This window comes from Mastigoproctus giganteus, chromosome 5 (assembly GCF_048544385.1).
Source record: "Mastigoproctus giganteus isolate SK-2022 chromosome 5, ASM4854438v1, whole genome shotgun sequence".
Classification (NCBI taxonomy): Eukaryota; Metazoa; Arthropoda; class Arachnida; order Uropygi; family Thelyphonidae; genus Mastigoproctus; species Mastigoproctus giganteus.
This window is the reverse complement of record NC_143579.1, coordinates 208034992-208056027: the sequence shown is the minus strand read 5'-3', so window position 1 is coordinate 208056027 and position 21036 is coordinate 208034992. Positions and strand designations below refer to the sequence as shown.

General features: G+C 38.1%; 1 protein-coding gene across 1 annotated transcript in view; it reads right to left on the bottom strand.

Moving 5' to 3' along the window:
• Positions 1-913: 913 nt before the first annotated feature.
• The window catches only part of LOC150086043 (mitochondrial ribonuclease P protein 1 homolog), a 31824-nt gene continuing 11701 nt past the window's right edge, over positions 914-21036 (bottom strand). The window contains exons 2-3 of the mRNA XM_090373672.1: positions 19364-19463; positions 914-1091 (exon numbers count right to left, since the gene is read on the bottom strand). Of these exons, the coding sequence (XP_090229798.1) occupies positions 947-1091; positions 19364-19463 (245 nt within the window). The 3' untranslated portion in view covers positions 914-946. The remainder of the gene's footprint in view (positions 1092-19363; positions 19464-21036) is intronic.

Sequence of the window (21036 nt, the reverse complement as noted above, 5' to 3'; positions counted from 1 at the left end):
TTTCAAAAACAACTAGGGTAAGATGGTGAATATTCACCAAACTAGTGGGAGAGGGAAAACAAGTAACCTGGAACTTTAAACAAATGCAGTATTGGCACTTGTCCAGTTCTGCGCCATTCTTCAAGCAAAAGTCATATAGTTTCAAAGATGGTGGTGCTCACACATTCAAATACACAATTTCAGTACAAAAACTGTAGAAAAAATTCACTTTAAAAAACTATTGCAGTAAAAGGCTGGCTATATTTAGGAAGGTGTCCATGAAGGTAGAACGGTGTTTATCACCAATGTCCTCTTCCACAACAGGTGAAAAAGCCCCAGGATGAAATCCTCTCAATGATGTGAGAAACTTCTATGAGTTTTCTTCACTCTGTGGCTGAATTGATCTCAAGTCAGGATAGCAAGGTTCTTTTCCCTCCTGGAAACTCAGGTTCTTTGTCCAGCAAAACAGGCAAACTGACCAGAGAATGGATGAAATTTACTTGTATATACACAATACACATGGGTGAATAAGACAGTTCCTTGTTAACCTTAATATGATGGGTTTTTTTTTTTTTTAATATACAGGAAGGTTGGAAAAATAAAGTTTTTAAACATTGATTAATCAATTATTAAAAAATGTTCTTTCATTAACTATTAATAGTTAATAAAGGACATTATTTTTGATGGGCACTTGTCAGATACCCTTCCACCACTGATGGCTTAAAATTAACTCGAGACTGTAAAACTAAATTTAATTTAATTGTTTTCAACTTGTGTAGTTCAGGAAAACAGTGTGATTAATGTGTTTTCAAAAAAGCTAAAATGTAATTCTCTTTAGACATGGATTTCTCTTCCCCACCCCAACTTTGAATAACAAATTTAGGAATCAACTTATCCTAGAGTAAATAAAGTAATTATATTTACATTTATTGAATTCAATCATACCATACAAAGACAACTGTTTTTTTTATAAACCAAAATATTTAATATCTTTTTTAAGTTTTGTTTGAGGAACAAACCTTAGTGCTTTATTCCAGTCTCCTGTATTCTTCATCTCTAACATTATTCTAAGCATCTGATTAACAGTCAAGGACTTTGAACCACTACCCCAACTACAAAGAAATAATAGAAAAATGTTAAAGACAGATTACAACTAATTTGTTTTTACATTTTTAAATGATATAGATAACAACATTCTTCCAATTTCTTAATATCACTGAAATAAATTAAAGGATGTCTCTGAAGTCTGTAATCATTGGGAAAAATAAAAAAATGGCAATACAAATAGTTTTATGTGCTCAATGTGTCCACCATTATTCCTGATACACAAAACCAGATGAGATACTCAGTCAGCAAGCACACAGTGAATGAAGTCAGGAATAATGTTGCATGCATCAATAATGTACTGACCCAAATGTTCAACACTGAATTTTCTTCACATGACCAGCACTTTCAAATGACCCCAGGGGAAAAAATCTAACAGTGTGAGATCAGGACTTCTTGTTGGTCATTTCCCAGGCCCTCAATGTCCTATCTAATTACGAGGAAATGTTAGTGCAGAAACTCTCTTACATGGATGCTGTAATGTGCAGGAGCACCAACCTGCTGGAATCATGTCAGAAAATCTCCATCCTCACTCCAGACACTAGGGAATGCTTCCCCATTGAGCATATGTAAACCAGTGCATACAGTGACATATCCTTGAAAAAAAAGAAGGGGCCTAGGTTGTGATCTTTTGACATGCCACACCATACCATTACAGCTCTTGTTCCCTCGATGGAGTAAATCAGTGAGGGTTGTTTTGAGATCAGTAGATCTGTCAATTTACCTCATCATTTCCATAAAAAACAACTTCACCACTAAAAAGAATTGTGGACAAGAAATTGTAAGAAATTTGCATTTTGATTATATTGTTTTCTAGCAAATTCAAATTTCATCTGTAAGTGTGGATCATCTTTGCTTAATTTCTGCAGGATTTGAACTTTAGATGGATGCCATCTGTGAACCTTAAGGATATGAATCCAAAGCAGAATGCTGCTTTTCAACACTTGTCTGAGAGGATCTTCAAAGAGACTTTTGTATAAATGAGCAAGGAGATGGCAGTTGTTGTGTCACTGTTGGTGGCCCTTCACAAAGATCCACTATGGGGGTTTATCCTCTATGGACCATGTTTCTCTAAACTTTAAAACAAGCTTGCTAACACAGCTGTGTTATTGGTTCATGGTCTGGATGCAGTCTTAAATTCTGCGACGAACTCTCTCTCTCACTCTGATTTCCTATGAGAGGAATTATCTGTGAACTTGTTCTTTCTAATTCAAAGATGTCTGGGGGGGGGCGGCAAAGATGAAAATATATGAATTAGTTATTTTTCCATATGATTCCAGACGTATAGGACACCCTATATAACAAAGAATACATCTAAATGAGGTCAAAATTGTTTTTTTTTTTTCATCATTTATCAGAAATTTCAGAATTTGGTAGAGAATAAAAATGGTGTTGGAAGATCTACAACAAAACTATAAATAAACATGAATTTGTCTTCATAAAATTAAATTATATTACATTACTATTAAAAGAGGAATGTTTACACATAACAAGTAATAGTTCATAAATTTGAAAACTGATTATAGGGTAAGTGAACCTCACAAAGGACGTACTCTACCTTATGAAAGTAATTTAACGCCCTTCTAATTATATGAAAGTGCATTAGATGTGGAAATATCTGAACCAGGTGTGTTATAAAGGTGATTATGGCTCTCAGTTGTAAAATCATTTATAAGAGAATTTCATCCTTGTTGATTTTACTTTCATCTCTCAGAGCCCTATACACCCCAATGAAATCTTCTCTAAGGTGTCTAATTTCCAAGCTGTGCAGCCCACTATTCAAATTCTTTCCTCATTTGGGTTCCTTTCAATATGCCTTCTTTTTTGCTGGAGAATTTCATGTCTGATTGTAGATTGTATCATAACTACCAAATCTTCCTTCTGTAGTGTTTTTAGTAACCACACCAAGTGTGTAAGGTTATTTTGGTTGCTCTTTCCCAAGCATAAGACCTTGCATTTTGCTGCATTAAAAGATAGCTGCCACCTTTCTGATCATCTCTGATGGTTAAGTCATTGAAGAAGCTGTGCTTGGCATTGATCAATAACTACTCTACCAACCTTGATATCATTTGCAAATTTTGAGCTCACATCCCCATTTAAGAAAACATAAAACAAGAGTTTTATGTTTTCTTAAATTTGGTCCTGGGACCACTCTTATATAAGAGTGGTCCCAGGACCAAAACCCTAGGGAATCTCTCTCTCTTCTCACATTAGCCCAATCTGAAAAAGGAAAAGGAGTAATAACTGTTATTAACACTCTTCCTGCATGTCTAAAGTCACCCAGCAATCCAGTTAAGGGTTTCCCTCAGTGATTCCAACATGTTCCAGCTTATTCAGGACTGACTGAAATGCTTTGCTGAGACCTTAGTATGCAATAAGGAAATTACTACAGCCAGTTCACAAGAGACTGTCAAAAAATAGCTAACTAGGTTGATTAAACATGATTTTCCTTTACAAAACCATGCTGTGTTTCATTCAGAATACCATTTCTATCTAAAAGGTCCTGTAATATGCTCTTTATCATTACCTCCATGATTTTCTCTACCACTGAAGTCAAACTGACTGCTTGGTACACTTTTAGAGCCACATTTATGTACTGGCAATACGTTGGCACTTCCCCAATTCAAAGGAATATCTCCCAAGTCTAGTGACAACCTCTTAATTGATGGAAGGACAGTTGTAGGACAGACGTGCAGAAATTTGCCTTCAGCCACCAGGTAGTTAATTGTTGGAACAAACTGGTGATACAGAAGTGGGTACTTGGAATAAATTCAAGGAACTGGACAAACTATTAGAGGATGGACAGGTGGTATAGAGAGTGCTGGTTTTTTGGCATGATACTAAGAGCATCACATGCTCTTACCATGCAATATAAAACAAATGGGCAGATATGTGTAGGATACCGTATGTCTGCAATTCAGCGTGAGAAAGGGCGCAGCAAAAGCTTTAAGTGACTTTGAATATGGCAGAGAAGTAAAAGGCAGATGAGCCAATATGAGTATCTTGGAAACTTGCAGTTTCCAAGATACTCTTACTGGCTCATCAATATTCTCATAAGGTCACAGTTATATATGGGTTTCCATGTATAACTGTGACCAAGGTATATCAAGATTCGCCCAATAATGAAATCATATAGTCACCAGCAATCCTGTGGTCAGAAAACAGTTTGATGATGTAAGAGACTAACAGAAGGTGAAAAAGCTTGTGCAGGGTAACAGAAAAGCTCCATTTAGTCAACCCCAGTAACAACAGTGATAACCTAAGAAGCATTTCTAAATGCACAACTCGTCATACCATGTCACAGATGGGGTATTGCAGCCAACAACTGAAACAGGTTCCGCTTCTGTCAGCAAATAAACAAGGCACATTTATATCAGGTTCAAACCAAATACGGAGGATGCGGAAAGGTCAGGGAATGACCACCACATATCCCCGGAGCAATATGGCCTTAGTTGCTAATGCTCCTAAAAACCAAATAACAAACAAACATATCAGGTTCAAGACCATCAACACTGGAGGATTGGAAAAATGTTGCATGGTCTGAGGAATTCCACTTTCTGCTGTTTTCCACTAATAGGAGGACCAGAATAAAGCAAAAACAGAATGAGTCCATGGAGTGTTTCTGTTTTGCACACTTGGTGCCTTGAAGCTACACTTGAATGTGACAGGTTATCAGGAAATTGTTTCTGATCAGGCACATCCCTCCATGGCTGTGGTGTATATCTGTGAGTGGATCCTGTCAATAGGATAATGCACTGTCACAAGAACAGAATTTTACAAAACTGTTTCCAGGAACATGAGAATGAATTCAGTGTATTACAGTGCTAATACCCCGGTTACCAGACATCAATCTAATTAGTATTAGTATTATATTGGCTAAATGATACAAGGAAGTGGACTTTACTGCATCTGCAAAAAAAAAAAAAAAAAAAACCACAATCATCTGTGACTTCACTGTCAACAAAAAGTGCCTATCTAATTCTGCTTTAAACTTTATCAAACCATCAAACTCAACAACTGTGCAGGCAATTTATTCCAATTATCTATAAAAAGTTGCTTAAAAGTAAACCGTAGGAGATCCAGCTTTCTATCACTCCTCAAAATTTTTTGTATTTATTCCATTTTGCTCTCCTCTGCCAGTGAAAATATACTCCCCTTGTTAATTTTACTGATTCTCTTCAAAGCCTCCCTCCCTCACCAACTGAAATGTCTAGTTGTCACGCTTGCAGCCTACATTTTCTAAGCTATTTTTCATATGGACATTGATTAACAACCCCTTACTAATCTGGCTACCTTTTTTCAAGCATGGCCTCCAGACCTTCACATGGTATTCTGAGTGTGGTCCCATTATCATCTTATACAAAGGGCTAATGACAGCCTTCTCCCAACTTGTGAAAGTCCTATATATCATAGGACACCATGTGCCTTCCTAGATGCTTGTTTACACTGTACAGATAATTTCATGTTTTACTAGATTGTTAATCCCAAGTCCTGAACCACTTTTAACCCCCCCTCCCCATTGTAAATAATCTCCTGGATTTCTGTTCCCTAGGTGCAAAACTTTACAATTAGAAGCATCAAAGTTCACTTGCCATTTTTCACACCATTTCGGACACTGATCCCTCAAACTCCACTGGCTACACTGGACCACCCCGATGTATGTCCATTTATGGCTATTTTTGTTTCCTATCTTTTAGCCAGTACTTGATCTAAAGAAGGAACTTGCCATTAATTGCAATTTGCTCCAATTTATATAATAACCTTGCATGGGGAACCATAACAAAAGCTTCACAAAAGTCAAGGTAAAAATTGTCACTGAAGAAGAACTGTTTTATGACTTCATCATAACAATTAACTAGATTGGTCAGGTAAGACTCCCACCACCACAATGAATCCATGCTGTGGTCCATTAAGAATGCCATTTTATAAAGGTGGTCATGGATTGTAATCATAATCAGTCTCCATGATCTTTGCCCATCAGGTCTTTTGCACTTCCTTTGTGGATTGGGGAAACATTAGTGCTTTGGCAATCTAGGGCAGATTTCCCTGGACTCTAATGATGATGTCATTAATATCACCATGAAGGCACCATCCTCAACAGGATGATGTCCTTATATGCAGCCTTTCTTAATTTACTACAATTTACTTCTTTTTTAATATTTGTTGTCGATCTCCTGCTTTGCTCAATAGCTGAGTGACGATTACAGAGGAATGATTTGACGTAACGATCTGAATCAAATTGAAGTAGTGGTTTTCCATTTAGATGTATGGTCATCGTAATCTGCAACATGTTTAACTGTCAACATTATTCATTCGTTTATTCATTCATTCATTCATTCATTCACACAATATTATTCATTATGTTGAAAGCTCGCTCAGCTTCAGCAATGCTAATCGCAATGGTTTCAAAGATATTTCTGGCTTTCTTAACTGAAAACAGAATTTCACTCGATTTTAAAGATAAACTGTCTTCTAAAAAATCTCTGAAATCATTAATTTTTATTTCATATTTTATCAAAAAACTTAAATTTCTTATTCGGTTCTCACCGTCTTTGCCACTGAGACAAATGTTCTTTCATATTCCAAGATTTCGGGTAGCATATGTTTAAAATTTCTTTCAATTCCTCATTGCCAATGGTATCACTATTTTCATTATTTAATTTAAAATCACTTTGTTGCATTAACAACTTATCCTTTAAGGGTAAAACAATGCATTTAATAACTTGTCATGAGGTAATTTTTTAAGTGTGTTCTTACTTTCGATTTTGATTCCTTCAAATTCTTTCCACTTCAACATGCTTTCAATTTCTGCTTCAGAATTTTTCAAATCAAAAATAGCATTGATAGTTTGAATAATTAATTTATCTCCTTTTACCATAGTGATTCTGTACAGCTTCTGAAAGGTAAAAGAGCTCTTGCAGGATGTCGATCATTAGTGCTAAATGGTTAAGAAATTCCAGATTTAAAAGTTGATTTAATAATCCGGAATATTTAACTTCTGATTCAAAATGTTGCACAAAGCGGGATAATTCATCCAACCCTCAATTACCATCCACAAGCTATAAGCTGCTCATCATGGCCCGACCACATGACTGATCTTTATAATTTCCACATCATGTTCTTTAGCAATCATCCTTAATTTGCGCTGGTTTTTTGGAGATTGGTGATATAATGCATGCAGTTTTGTTTTGTTTTTTATTATTGCCTGTATTTTAGAACAATGTTTCCCAAACTGGGAAACACTGTTCTAAAATACGCGGACCCCTGGGGGTCCGTAGACCGGTTCCAGGGGATCCACGAAATGGACCCTCTGGAACTGGCCAAATTATTCATTCTATGTATAGCAAATTGATGATAAATAAAGTTATTATTATATATTTTAAAAAAAATTAGAATAAAGTTGAGTTGTTTTAAACATAAAACTGAATTTTCTTTCCAGAAAACTCAGTGCTCACACACGCACGCACGCATATGTATCCGCAAATTTTTTTGATTTTTGAAGTGGTCCGTGAACTTTTTTTGATTATTGTAAGGGTCCGTAGATCTCAGTAGTTTGGGAACCAATGTTTTAGAACATTTTCTACACAGTGAAGGCTTCGATGAAGTTTAAAAATCTGCCAACATTTCATCTTCATAAAGTTTATATAATATCTTAGTTGCCTCAATCCCCCCCCCCCATTACGCTGCTACTGTCACTAGTTCTTTGAATACTGTCCAGCTAAGAAATACTGTTCGAGGTTCAGGCCTAAATGGAGTCAGATGAATTAATGAGCCTTGTTGCAGAGAAGAAAAATGTATGGGATGCATATAAAGTATCAGGTGACACAGAAGCCTATGGCAGATATAAGCTAGTCTGTAATCAAGTCACAAAGGAGTTTAGGCAGGCAAAGGCAGATTACGAGAAATATTTGGCAAAGGATCCAAAGAAATACAGCAAAGAGTTCATTACTTATGTAAACTCTAGAAGGAAAGGGATGAATCAGATTGGACCACTTAACATAGATGGGTTGACTATTGGTGATCATGCTCAGGTAGCTGATAAATGGAACGAGTATTTTGCATCTACATTCACACATGAAGAGTTATTCAATGAGGGGAGTGCCAGAAGTTTATCAAACTCTAACAAGGAGTTAAGTGATTTTGTAATAACTAAGAGGAAAGTGGAGGAGAAATTGTTAAAGTTAAATATAAAAAAGGCACAGGGGTGGACGGGATCTATCCAGTTATATTAAAGGAAGCAGCAAAGGAAGTAAGCAAACCCTTAGCCATATTTATGAGAGCTTCCTTGGACTCGGGGGGGAGTCCCCATGGACTGGAGGTGTGCAAATGTATCATAAATTCACATAGGGGTTCAAAAGGTGACACAAGTAACAATAGACCTGTTAGTTTAACTTGCGTTCTGGGGAAAATAATGAAGTCACTGGTTAAAGAAGAATTGCAGGATCATCTAGACAAGACTGCAGTAATAGTTAAGACACAGCATGGGTTTGTTAAAGGGAGGTTTTGTCTGACCAATTTGATTGGATACTGATGTGGTCACAAAGGAACAATGTCAAAAATAATTTTGATAACATATACTGGATTTCAGGAAAGCTTTTGATACTGTTGCACATGGAAGACTGCTGTACAAATTGGAGAGGTATGGCATTAAGGGTAAGTTGCTACACTGGATTAAGGGATGGTTGAGTGGGAGATGACAAAGAGTGGTATTCAATGGATACTGCTCTTCATGGACAAATGTTATTAGTGGAGTTCCCCAGAGTTTGGTGCTGGGCCCATTGTTGTTTTGTGTATTCATCAATGATAGTGATAAAGGTATATCAGGATTAATGTCCAAGTTTCCAGATGATACAAAGGAGGTTGGCAGTTTTGTTAACGACAGTAAAGACAGTATGCTAGTCCAACTGGATCTAGACAAGTTGGGCAAATGGGCTGAGAAGTGGCAACTGAAGTTTAACATTGACAAATGCAAAGTACAGTCAGTCCTCGTATAGCACAATAGTTGTGTTCCTAGAAACCCTTGTGCAATGCAAAATCGTGCAATATAAACAATTTCACTGACACGATCTGAGCAAACGTTGACATCAGAACTTTTGAAACAGTAATCCGACCAAGGAAAAGAAGAAAAGAAATCTCGCAGGTCATCCCATTTTGCATTCTTGTAATGCCAAACAACACGAGGTTGGGAATCATTGCACCATAAAGCTAATAATAATAATAATAAAAATCTAGACAGGAGAAATTTACTGGAAGGTGTGGGTTGTTCACTTCTCCGAAAAACATATTCCTGTTTGTTGGAGTAAAGGGGAACCAAAACACAGGTTTATCAGAGGCTATTATCCGTGTCAGGAATCTTCTTAATCCTCTGACTGACACTGTAAAGCATATTAACTAGCGTGACTCCTTGGTATGTGACTGCATAGGTTTTAAGGACACCACTAACATTGTGAAACGGTAATCCTTTCACCTTTAATTTGTGCTTTCTAATTACCTAAATTGCCTAAAGGCAAGAGATGAGAACAATGCATACAAAGTTGCTTCTCGTAATCCGTTCGTTTTATGGAAATTTTCTTTGTTCAACAGAAAGTACATATTTTAAATGTAATTACCAAGGGGAATTAAAAAAAAATTCGTTATAAAGAAGTTGGTTAAACAGATGTTTGACTGTAATTAAATCAAAAATGAAGCAATTATAAAATACATAACTGATCGATTGCACCATTAAAATGCTTGGAATGGGGCACTGCTCGTCCCACCCTAGTTTTGGCTCTGGATACTCAATAATTGCATTCAGGATTTCATTTGTAAAATAAATGATCATCTCAACGATGGGCTCACAAATTTTCTAAAAAAAATAACAATGGGCTCTCATGAGCCCACTACAGCTCACCCGTGTACACACACACACACACACACACACACACACAGAGAGAGAGAGAGAGAGAGAGAGAGAGAGAGATAAGTAGGTTTCAGTAAGAGAGGAGAAATGCTGACAAAATCAGAAGTAGTAATAATGGAAAAAATTATTAGGTACCTGAAAAATAAAAGTAAAATATTACAAATAGTACTTAATGCTATAGATCTGATGATTGTAACTTCTTCATCAAGGGTCAGCAGCAGCCAAAACCAAAGGAAATACAGCAAGAAGTAAGTCTCTGTTTCTGATATGAAATATATGTAGCATATCAGAAACAGAGCCCCTACTTCTTGCTATATTTCCCTTGGTTTTGGCTGCTGACCCTTGATGAAGAAGTTAAAATCATTGGATATAAAGCATTAAGTACTATTTATAAAATTTTATTTTATTTTATTTTTCAGGTACCTAATAATTTTTTCCATTGTTACTACTTCCAGTTTTGTCAGCATTTCTCCTCTTGCTCAAACCTACTTATCTTTTTTTTTTTTTTTTTTTTTTTGTCCTCGCCTTTTCCCATTATTGTTTTTATTGTTTTGGCATGCAATTTTTACAGCCGGATGCCCTTCCTGACGCCAACCCTCACCCTTTATTCGGGCTGGGGATATGCGGTGGTCATTCCCTGACCTTCTGCATCCTCCGTATTTGGTGGTCACAGGCTCAAACCCCGGTCTAATCAAGAAGAGTGTGCTATGCACTACTGCTCCTGCCCACCTGGCTACGGAGGAGCCCCCAAACCTACTTATCTACATTCCATTAATGTCATTGGATATTTCTAGTAGTTCCCTTGGTACATAAACCATCCTAATATACGGTGGATTCCTGTTATTTTGGCGACAGGTTAATCGGGGCAGCGTTTATTTGGGGCAAATCTTAAAAAACAGAACCCAATCAAGAAAATAGCCACTTCACTTAATTGGGACAACATACCGTTTAATTGGGGCAGGACACCGCAGCACTGGAGATTACCCTACAACCATAAAAAAAATTAGCAGTCACCTGTTTATTGGGCTTTTCTGTTAGTGCAATCTATCATAAACGGACAATAAACTCAATATTATTGAATTTGCGATAATACCGAGAGCTGGAATTCTGTGGGTTATTATGGTAAAATGTGTTTACACTTCCATGAAATCTTCAATCATATAAAAAAATTAATTTTCAGAATCTTCTATTCATTCCTATTTATAAAGCTTCGTAACTTGTTACTCCATTCTCACTTGCGTGTATCGTGTTACTTGCAATTTTTGTGCCATGTTCTTTGTTATTGATTGCTTATCTTTTTACTGTTTTAAATTTTAACCCCTACCCACAAATGTCAGTGAACAGAAATGTCAACTGGTTAGTATGTACATATTACAGTACATATTAATTATTCCGATTCTCAAGTATATTCTTCCGATTTTCACGTATCATTTAATTTTTTAATTGGTAAGGTAATAAAGGGTAAATTTGTGCTTAATATATCTTTACTTTTATAGCCTATGGATAATATTCCTCCTATTTTCGCTAATTAGCATCGCTGTTTAATAGAATTAAAATTCAATTCACAAATGTGATCACAATGACCGGTGCTTACTACACATCGTATAGTGAACGGTACTTTACTATAGTGAGTCCATCGTAACATGATTTGATTGTACAATGAACCAATTGTAAAGCAGGGGTCAACTGTATTTTTAACTATTTACGTGAAGCTTTGGATAATTGGTGCAGCCAATTAATCGGGCCAAAATGCACTAGTCCCGATGGGTCCCAAATAACAGGAATCGACTGTATCTCTAAATATCATTCTTTATTATGCTGTTACTATTCACTACAACCACTAGTTATTAATACATTATACAGGGTTATTCAAAATGAAGTCCGGGGTTTCAGAATTTTTTTTTTGGGAAAGCGCATGTGTTATAATCATTTGTAGCCATCTCGAAAGAACGCATAATATCTCAAGTTTCGTTCTCATGCTCACAATGTTCGGTATGCTGCACGGCTAACCACCAGATGGCGTTGGACGCATACCGCCGTGCAGTTGTTCGTTTGCCTGTGACGCCAGTTCTTCTCTGTTGCGACATGGCTTCGGAATGTAATGAGAAAGCTTTTACTGTGTTGGAGTTTCATGTAAGTAAATCTGTTACCGTTGTGCAATGCCACTTTCGGACAAAATTTAAGAAAGATCCGCTGATGGACAAGACAATTAAACGATGGTATACACAGTTTAAGGAGACAGGATGTCTGTGCAAGGAAAAAAGTCCTGGTCGCTCGCCCGTATCAGATGCTAATGTGGAACGCATTAGGGAAACTTTTCTAAGAAGCCCAAGGAAATCCACTACGAGGGCAAGCAAAGAACTTCACATCCCACAAACTACAGTTTGGCGTGTTTTGTGGAAGCGATTACTAATGAAACCATATCGTCTAACCCTGTTGCAGTCTTTGAAACCAGATGATCTGTGCGCGAGGAGTAACTTCTGCACTGCACTGCAGAGCCGCATGGAACAAGATGACACGTTTGCTGACAGAGTGATTTTTTCTGATAAATCGGCCTTCCATTTGTCGGGGAAAGTGAATAAGCAGAATGTGCGATTTTGGGGGACATCAAATCCACATACACATGTGGAACACGAGCGGGACTCTCCAAAAGTAAATGTCTTTTGCGCAATATCTCAAAGGAAAGTTTACAGTCCATTTTTCTTTTTTGAAAAGATTGTAACTGGGGAGATTTATCTGGATTTATTATGCTTATGGCTTCTACTCCAACTACAGGACGACGATAGTGCGAACTTCATCCTACAGCAAGATGGTGCCCCATGTCACTTCCATCACATAGTCCGGAATTTTTTAAACCGCCATTTACCACCGCGATGGATCGGACGTGGGAGTGCTGCAGATCAGCAGATCGAATCCTGGCCGCCTTGGTCTCCCGACCTAATGTCATGTGATTTCTTCCTGTGGGGTTTCATAAAGGATAACGTTTTTTTGTGCCTCCCTTACCTGCGACTATACCAGAACTGAAAGATCGGATCACCAAAACCATTGACAGCATCACTCCTGACTTACTAAGCCGTGTGTGGGAAGAATTCCTTTTCCGAGTTGATGTCTGCCGGATCACTAAAGGCTCTCATATTGAACATTTATGAGGTATGTAAAAAAAACTTCATTACTATACTTGCATTCTGGAAATATTTCTTTCTTCCTATGTCTGCTCATGTGTGTACAGGAATTGTTTGAAACCCCGGATTTCATTTTGAATAACCCTGTATATATACACAGTACTGCCATAAATAATGTCACGTGTTACTGCACGTAGCCACAAAATAAAAAGACACAGGAACTCAAAACTCTGTGGTTTTATTCTTGAACACCCAACAAATGAAGCAACACTCATTCAAAATGCACCCCTTGTTTTTTTACACAAGACCTCAAACATTCCAGCCATTCATCAATAGAAGTACGCACAACATCCAGTGAGAAATTGGCCACAGCATGCTCCAGTGATCTCTTCAGGCTCTCCAATATGGCATGCCTTTTACCATAGACCATCCATTCCAAAATAGCCCACAAATGATAATCAAGTGGATTAAGATCTGGGCTGGCAGGAGGCCATTCGCCATGCTTGATGAACTCGGGCACATTCTCTGTCAGACATGTTTGGGTGATCTTTGCCTTGTGGGCAGGTGCTGAGTCCTGTTGAAAGATCCAGTGCTAGAGAGGATCTGCTGTCAGCCTCGATGGTCAAGACCAAGTCATCTGCATAGGCCTGAGCCTCCACACCACAAAGCCCCCCAGGACAGAACCCTGGGGGCAGCCCCTGCGGACTGGGCTACTGAGGCATTTATATGGCGTGATAACTTGCACTGTTCTATCAGTCAGGTAATCCTTCATGCAATTGTAAAGATTCAATGGAAGGTTGGCAGCTCTGAGGCTACCAGAGTGTGTCGAACGCCCCAGCGAAGTCCGCTGCGATGATGAGGAAGTATTTTCTTTGACAACGGGTGGCTCTAGAGAGGGTTCTGTATTGCTTCGATAGTGGATTTGCCAGGAGTAAATCCGTATTGCTTTGTCATGTTAGGATTTACTTCATTATAATGCCTTGTGATTCTGGTATGTAGCAGCTTTTCGTATATTTTACTAAAGGTTGGTAGCAGGGCTATGGGTCTGTAGGAACTAGGTATCTATGGTGGCCTTGTTGGGTTTTTTTAGGAGAAGTTTTAAATCTGCCTTTTTCCACCGTAGTGGAAATTTACCTGCTTCCAGGCAGCAAATGAATAGTTTTAGCAGTAATTCTGGTATATGTTCCATTGTTTCTTTTGCCATCTCCAGTTCGATTAGGTCCAGTCCAGGACATTTCTTTTTTTCGTACAGCTTGCTGCATCCTGAATTTCTAAGGTGAAGAGGGGGTTCTATGTGGTCATTATTACAGCAATTATTTGCTTGGCAGATAGCCTGCTGCTCATCTGTTAGTGTTGTTGGCAGCTCCTGAAGGATGTTGTCCAGGATGTTCCCAATCGACTCCTCCCAGGTTATGGTTAAGTTTCCTTGTGCTGTTTTGGTGGCTGTCACGACTTCCCCCCTGGGGAGTTTGTGAGTGGTAATTTTGTATATCATCCCCCAGGGGTTGCTGTTCCCTGACCCTTGTAGCAGCCTCTCTCACGATTCTCTTTTATTTTTCTTTATCTGTTCAGTATAATTATTTCTAGCAATTCTATATTGGTTTCTGACTTCAGTGACTTCTTGTTGGAGCCAATTCCTCCTAGCCCTCTGAAATTGTTTCCTTCTATGCTGTACTAATTTCCTCATTCGTGTGAGCTCTGGAGTCCACCAGGGCATAGCCCCTGCAGTGGGGGTTCTTCTCTCCATGGCTTTCTCTGCTGCTTAAGTTATTATTTTTGTTATGTCCTTCTGGAGTCATTCCGGGTTTTCACTCCCGCATGCCTGCTCCCTCAGTGTGTGCAGGTATTGCTGGCCTGCTGTGCATAGCATCTCTTGGAAGGTGTTCAGTTTGCCTTGCTGAGGGCGAATCTATTTAGCATGTGCCTGCCAGCAGTTGTTCTTGTCAGGTTCCTTTCTAATGTGAAGGTTATTGTATGATGGTCTGTCATCCAGGCATTTCTAACCGCCCAATTTATGATGTGGGTGTCTATATTTCTTGTGGCTAATGTTATTTCGATCTCTACTTCCAGAAGAAGTAGAGATCGACATAACATTGCAGAAGGTCAGGAGGCAGAAGGGTTGGTTTTTAACAACAAATATGGAGTTGGCCAGGTGCTCCTCGAGCCTTTGCCCATTTGTTGCACCTCTTCTTTTGGGTGTGGTACTGTGCCAGAGGGGGGGGGGACCTGCAGTTGACATCTGCTCCCACTATTATCTTGTGTCCGCTTAGTGCAGTTTGAAGATTCTCCAGGTATGTTAATCGCATAGTCAATTTCTCGCCCTGGCCTGCAGTATAGAGCAACCACATAAAGACTTCCCAGGAAGGTGACCAGGTGGGCACATGTTGCCCAGGGAGTGCAGAATTGTGGGATTTTTGTGACCGTGATATGGGGGTTCCTGATTATCACAGTTGCCCATGGGGTTTCATCTATCTCCTGTACTACTCCATCTCCTGTACTGCTAAACATCTGTGTGCATTTTTCTAACATGACACTGAATTTAAACTTTATTGTATACCTTTGTATCCTTTGATGCAGCCTTGTGCACTTAGGTACAATTTCCGTATAATCTTTTTACTTTCTAAACATTCAATATTTCCCTTCATATATATATATATATATGAACTAATGAAATTAGTGGCAGACAAGAAAAGTGGATGAGGTGCACATAAATTATCAGATGACACAGAAGCCTATGGTAGATATAAACAAGCCTGCAATCAAGTCACAAAGGAAGATAGGCAAGCTAATGTAGATGTTTTTGGCACAGAATGCAAAGAATAGACTTGTTTGTAAACACTACAAGGAAGGAGATGAATAACATTGGTGCACTTGAAATCAGTAGTTTACCTGTTGATGATCCTGCTTAGGTTGCTGACAAACTGAATAAATATTTTTCATCTACATTCACATGAGGAATTCTTTAGGGAAAAGGATGCCAGAAGTTTATCAAACTCTAACAGGGAGCTAAATGATTTTGTGATAACTGAAATGAAAGTGGAAGAGAAATTGTTGAAGCTAAACATAAAAAAGGCACCTGGGGCAGATAGGATCTATGCAATTATATTAAGGGAGGCAGCAAAGGAGGTAAGCAAACCCTTAGCCATAATTATGAGAGTTTTCTTGGATTCAGATGAGGTCCCCTACAGAGTGGAGGTGTGAACACATTTCCAATTTCACAAAGGGGGATCAAAAGGTGACATTGAGTAACTACAAAAACCTATAACTGATGTCTCAAGTCTGTAATGAGTAATTACAAACTTCAGAAAAATAAATGGAACGGAAGTTCCAGGGAAAATGATGGAGTCACTGGTTAAATAATGCAAGACCACCTAGACAAGAGTACAGTTATACTGCAGTAACAGCGATTATAGATATGTTATAGATATCTGACAAAATCTGATTCAATACCAATGGGCTAACAATGAAAGGAAATGCAAAAAATAATTTTTATATACTATACAGTCAGACCTCTTTTTAATGAACTTGCATAAAGCAAATTTTTTTGATTTTACCTTGGTCATTACATTGAAAATTGTTTCCGTATAATGAAGAAAATTTCCATATAATGAACTGATTTTAAGACATCTGGGTACGCATTGTTTGCACCACCAGCCTTTAGGCAATAGAGCTGAAGCTATAGAAAGCATGAATTAAGAGCTAAAAGGTTTAAGAATTAATCACTTTAGCTTTTAAAAGCTGAAGGGTTTAATTCTTAAGAGCATTCCTCAATTTAGTGGTGCCCATAAAACCTATACAATCACCTTTACTACCGAGATGACACACTGGTCAACTGCTGTGTGTCCACAGCCATTGGCAAAGAATAAGACATTCTTGACATGGACATTGGCTCTGGTCAATCTGTTTTATATTGTAAGCACCCTATTAAAGAATTAGGAGAGAGTGATTTTCCTTTATCCCAGAAATTCATCTGTTGTTTCGCAGAAATCAGTCTACATTTTCACTAAATTTCATGTCTCCATATGGTAGGCACAAGTGGTTCCTAAATCAGTTATGTTTTAGCTGCTGTGCAAGTGACCTTACAAAGGGTACTAGGAAAGTTTTGCAATATGACGCAACAATGAATCACAGGAAGCTGCTTGTTGCTGCATGTTGAGACATGTTCATACGTGCATAGTAGCCGCCGCACCAAGTCGATGGGCTCAGTTATTCATTAGTAGTGAGAGTGTAAAGTGCTTGCGATGGCATCGTGGTCACGAAATGAGATAAGGACAGTTTTGCGGTATAATTTCGTGCGTGGTTTAACCATAGACCAGTGCTTAGAATAAATGACTCTTGCACTAGATGATGATTGTCCACATCGTACAATGATATTCAGGTGGTATAGAGAATTCCAAAGGGGAAATTTCACTCTGGAGGATTCTGAGAGGCCGGGAAGGCCACGAACGTCAGTTACGGAGGAAAACGTTACTGCTATGAGGAAAATGCTTGACGAAAACAGGCGAGTGACCTACCAACAAATAGAGGATACTTTGGGCCTAAATGCACCAGCAATTCGTTCGATTCTGCAAGATCATTTGCACGTGAAGAAACTTTGTTCTCTCTGGGTGCCGCATCAACTGACTGAAGAGCAGATGACATGACGTGTGACTTGGTGCCGGGAGATGTTAAAAAAGTTTGATAAGGGACAATCTCGGTATGTGAACAACATCGTGACAGGTGACGAGACTTGGCTGTACTATTATGATCTGCCGACCAGGCTCAAAACAAAGTTTGGGTCTTTGATGATGACGACACACCCGTAATTGTCAGAAAATCCCGATCTGTAAAGAAGAAAATGATAGTTGTATTTTTCAAATCGAGTGGAATTATGGAACGTGTCGTTTTGGACACGCAGAAGACAGTCACAGCTAAGTGGTATACTGAACAATGCCTGCCTAAAGTCATTGGATCTATGAAGAACCTGCGGCCAAAGTCAAGAATGGACTCCTGGTACCTCCATCACGATAATGCTGCAGCTCACCGCGCCAAAGCCTGCACCGAATATTTGACCACGACAGGACTGAAACTTCTCGAGCACCCTCCCTACAGTCCAGACCTTGCTCCCTGCGACTTTGCACTGTTCCCGCATGTGAAAATGAAGCTAAAAGGGAGACGGTTTTCCAGTGATGAGGACCTTCTACGGGCTTGGGACAACGAGTGTGCTTTACTCCCTAGTGAAACTTGGCAGAACTGGTTTAAAGATTGGTTTCGGAGGATGGAGAGGTGTATTGAATGTAGAGGAAATTACTTTGAAAAATTAAATAAACAAAGCTGTATTGCAAAACTTTCCTAGTACCCTTTGTACAATGTCTAAGAGGAAAGAGGAAATTCCTGAGTGTAGCGGAAAAAGTGGAAGTGCTTAATAGTATAAATCAGGGAGTTGAAAAAAAAAAAAAAAATTCTTTAAAATTTGGTATCCCAGCTGGTAGTGGGTCAACCATTCTGAAAAACCATGTTTTGATTCTCAAACTGTTTGAGGAAAAGGGACCCAGATGGAATGGTGTGAAATTATGCCTGTATGAAAATTCAGATGAAGCCATTTTTAAGTGGGTGAAGTTAATTCAAGAAGAAAACATGCCGATATCAGGGCCATTAATAAAAGAAAAGGCTGGGGAGTATACATCTCTTTTGGGGCATAAAACATTCCAAGCCAATTCTGGTTGGCTGGACAAACTTAAAAAATGCAATGGCTTACTCAAAAAAATTATTTATGGTGAAAGTGGTGTTGTAATCTAAGAAAACTGTACCCATTGGAAAGAAACAGTTTTGAAAAAAAATTATGGAGGACTACGAGCTCAAAGACAGTCAGCGTTGATGAAACAAGTCTATTTTTTAAATGTTTGCCGAACAAGACTGGCTTTTTTTAAGGCGATAAATGTGTAGGTGGTAAAAATAGTAAGGAGAGAATTAGCCTTGGTTGGTGCAAATATGGCTGATAATGAAAAACTGAAGCTTTTGGTAATAGGAAAAAGGAAACAATCCCGATGTCCAAAGGTTGATAGTTGGAATAAATTTAAGGAAGAATTACACCTATTATTACAAGAGATGTACAGATGAGGTTTTCTTTTATTTTATTATTATATTTATTTTACAGTATTTATTTATTTTTGGGTGATGCTATATATGCTTGCTTACATCATATGCCACTACTAATAATACAAAAAAAAAAAAAATTGCCTTTTTAGAATTAAACTTCTAATCTATCTAGTATACTTACAGGAGGTATTTGTCCAATGGTAGTTTGACAGCTTTGATATTTTCCTTCTTACTCTTTGCCAAAGATATTGGTTTTCGTTGTGACGGATCAAAACAACCACCTAAAATAAAATGAAATAGTAAAAAATAACTATATATAAAAGAGAGAATAAATGCATTTTGATAAATTCATTTTAATCATGATAGCATAGCTAATAATTATTCAAATGACAGTACTAGAATCAAATGGTGTATAATAATGTTGTATATATTCATGTTCCTAACATAATGAGGCCTCTATAAAAAGGCAACATTATATCAAGGTGCTGGGTATATTCTTTATGTATGTATGACAATGAAAAGCTTTCTTAACTGATACTTGTTCCATCCTCTACTTTTACTTTATCTCTAGAATGTAGCATGAATAAGCAAACTAATATAACAAAGTGATCACTTACCGCACTCACTTTTCTGACAGAATCTCGACCACAACTCGTTTGTTACCTCAATTATTAATCACGTCTATGATTCCTTTCGCATCAAAGATTGTATCTGTGCATATGTTTGCTCTGATATTCCTTGCCAAAGATTTTATAATTTGGAATCTCCTCAGGCTTAAAATCTTCCAAGTGCACACTGTTATACTCTTACCCCTTAATTTGTGAGGTAATTTTAAAATAAACTTCGGCAGTAATCATACCTGAAACAATAGCAGTAAAGCAGAGGAATGCTTTGGCTCGAGATCTATTGCTGGCAAATTCTGTTTGAATCACAGCTGCATTAATTGTGCTAAGCAGGGTTATCTGTAGTGGGACATGATATGCCCAAGGGGGGGGGATCTTTCTGTGTGCTTTCATTGCAGAGAATCTGAGGAACTTAAGTGCCAAATCAGCATTCTAATAGGCTTATATCAGAGGAACAGGACTAATATCACTGAAAAATTAAAAAACCATTTCAACAACTCAACCAACCCAGCACAACACTGGAGGCTACACTCATGCAACACACTAAATGAGATCCTCCATGACATAGTGCACTGGTCCCACAAGAAGTAGCTCGTTAGTGAATCAACTGATGGGGCAAGGGAAATATATTTTGTAAAAAGGAGAGAGGAATAGGACCAGGATATATCTGCCTGCAGCATAAGTTGATATAGTTATACATGTTGGTACTAATGATATTAAGAGAAGTAGATCTGATGATTTACTTAATAAGTATAGGGCAATGTTGAAAAACATTGTCAACTGGGGATTAAATTTCAAAGGGTGTGGAATTCGGCCCACACAAGATAGGAAGAAGTTTGTGATGCGAGCCTTACTGATCAACTCGTTCATAAAGAGACCGTGCAAGGTTCATGGTATAAAATTTTTCACAGCTTGATCTATACTTGTTAACAAGGGCAATTATTTTAACATGAATGGGTTACACTCAAACAGAAGGGGGGTGTAAGAACATTTGCTGATGCTATCAAGATACCATCATGTGAATTGAAAAACTGCTAGCTTGGTGAGGGGGGGGGAATTACTTGCTAATACATTAATAGATGTATAGGTCGGGATGTATGCGATACTTGTACTGCTTCTATTGGAACATACAGCAGCCAGAAAAGCAAGGCGTTAAAGATCACAAAGCTTACTGCCGTCCTCATGGAATATATATGTACAGCCAGTCCTCGTATAGCACGATAGTTGTGTT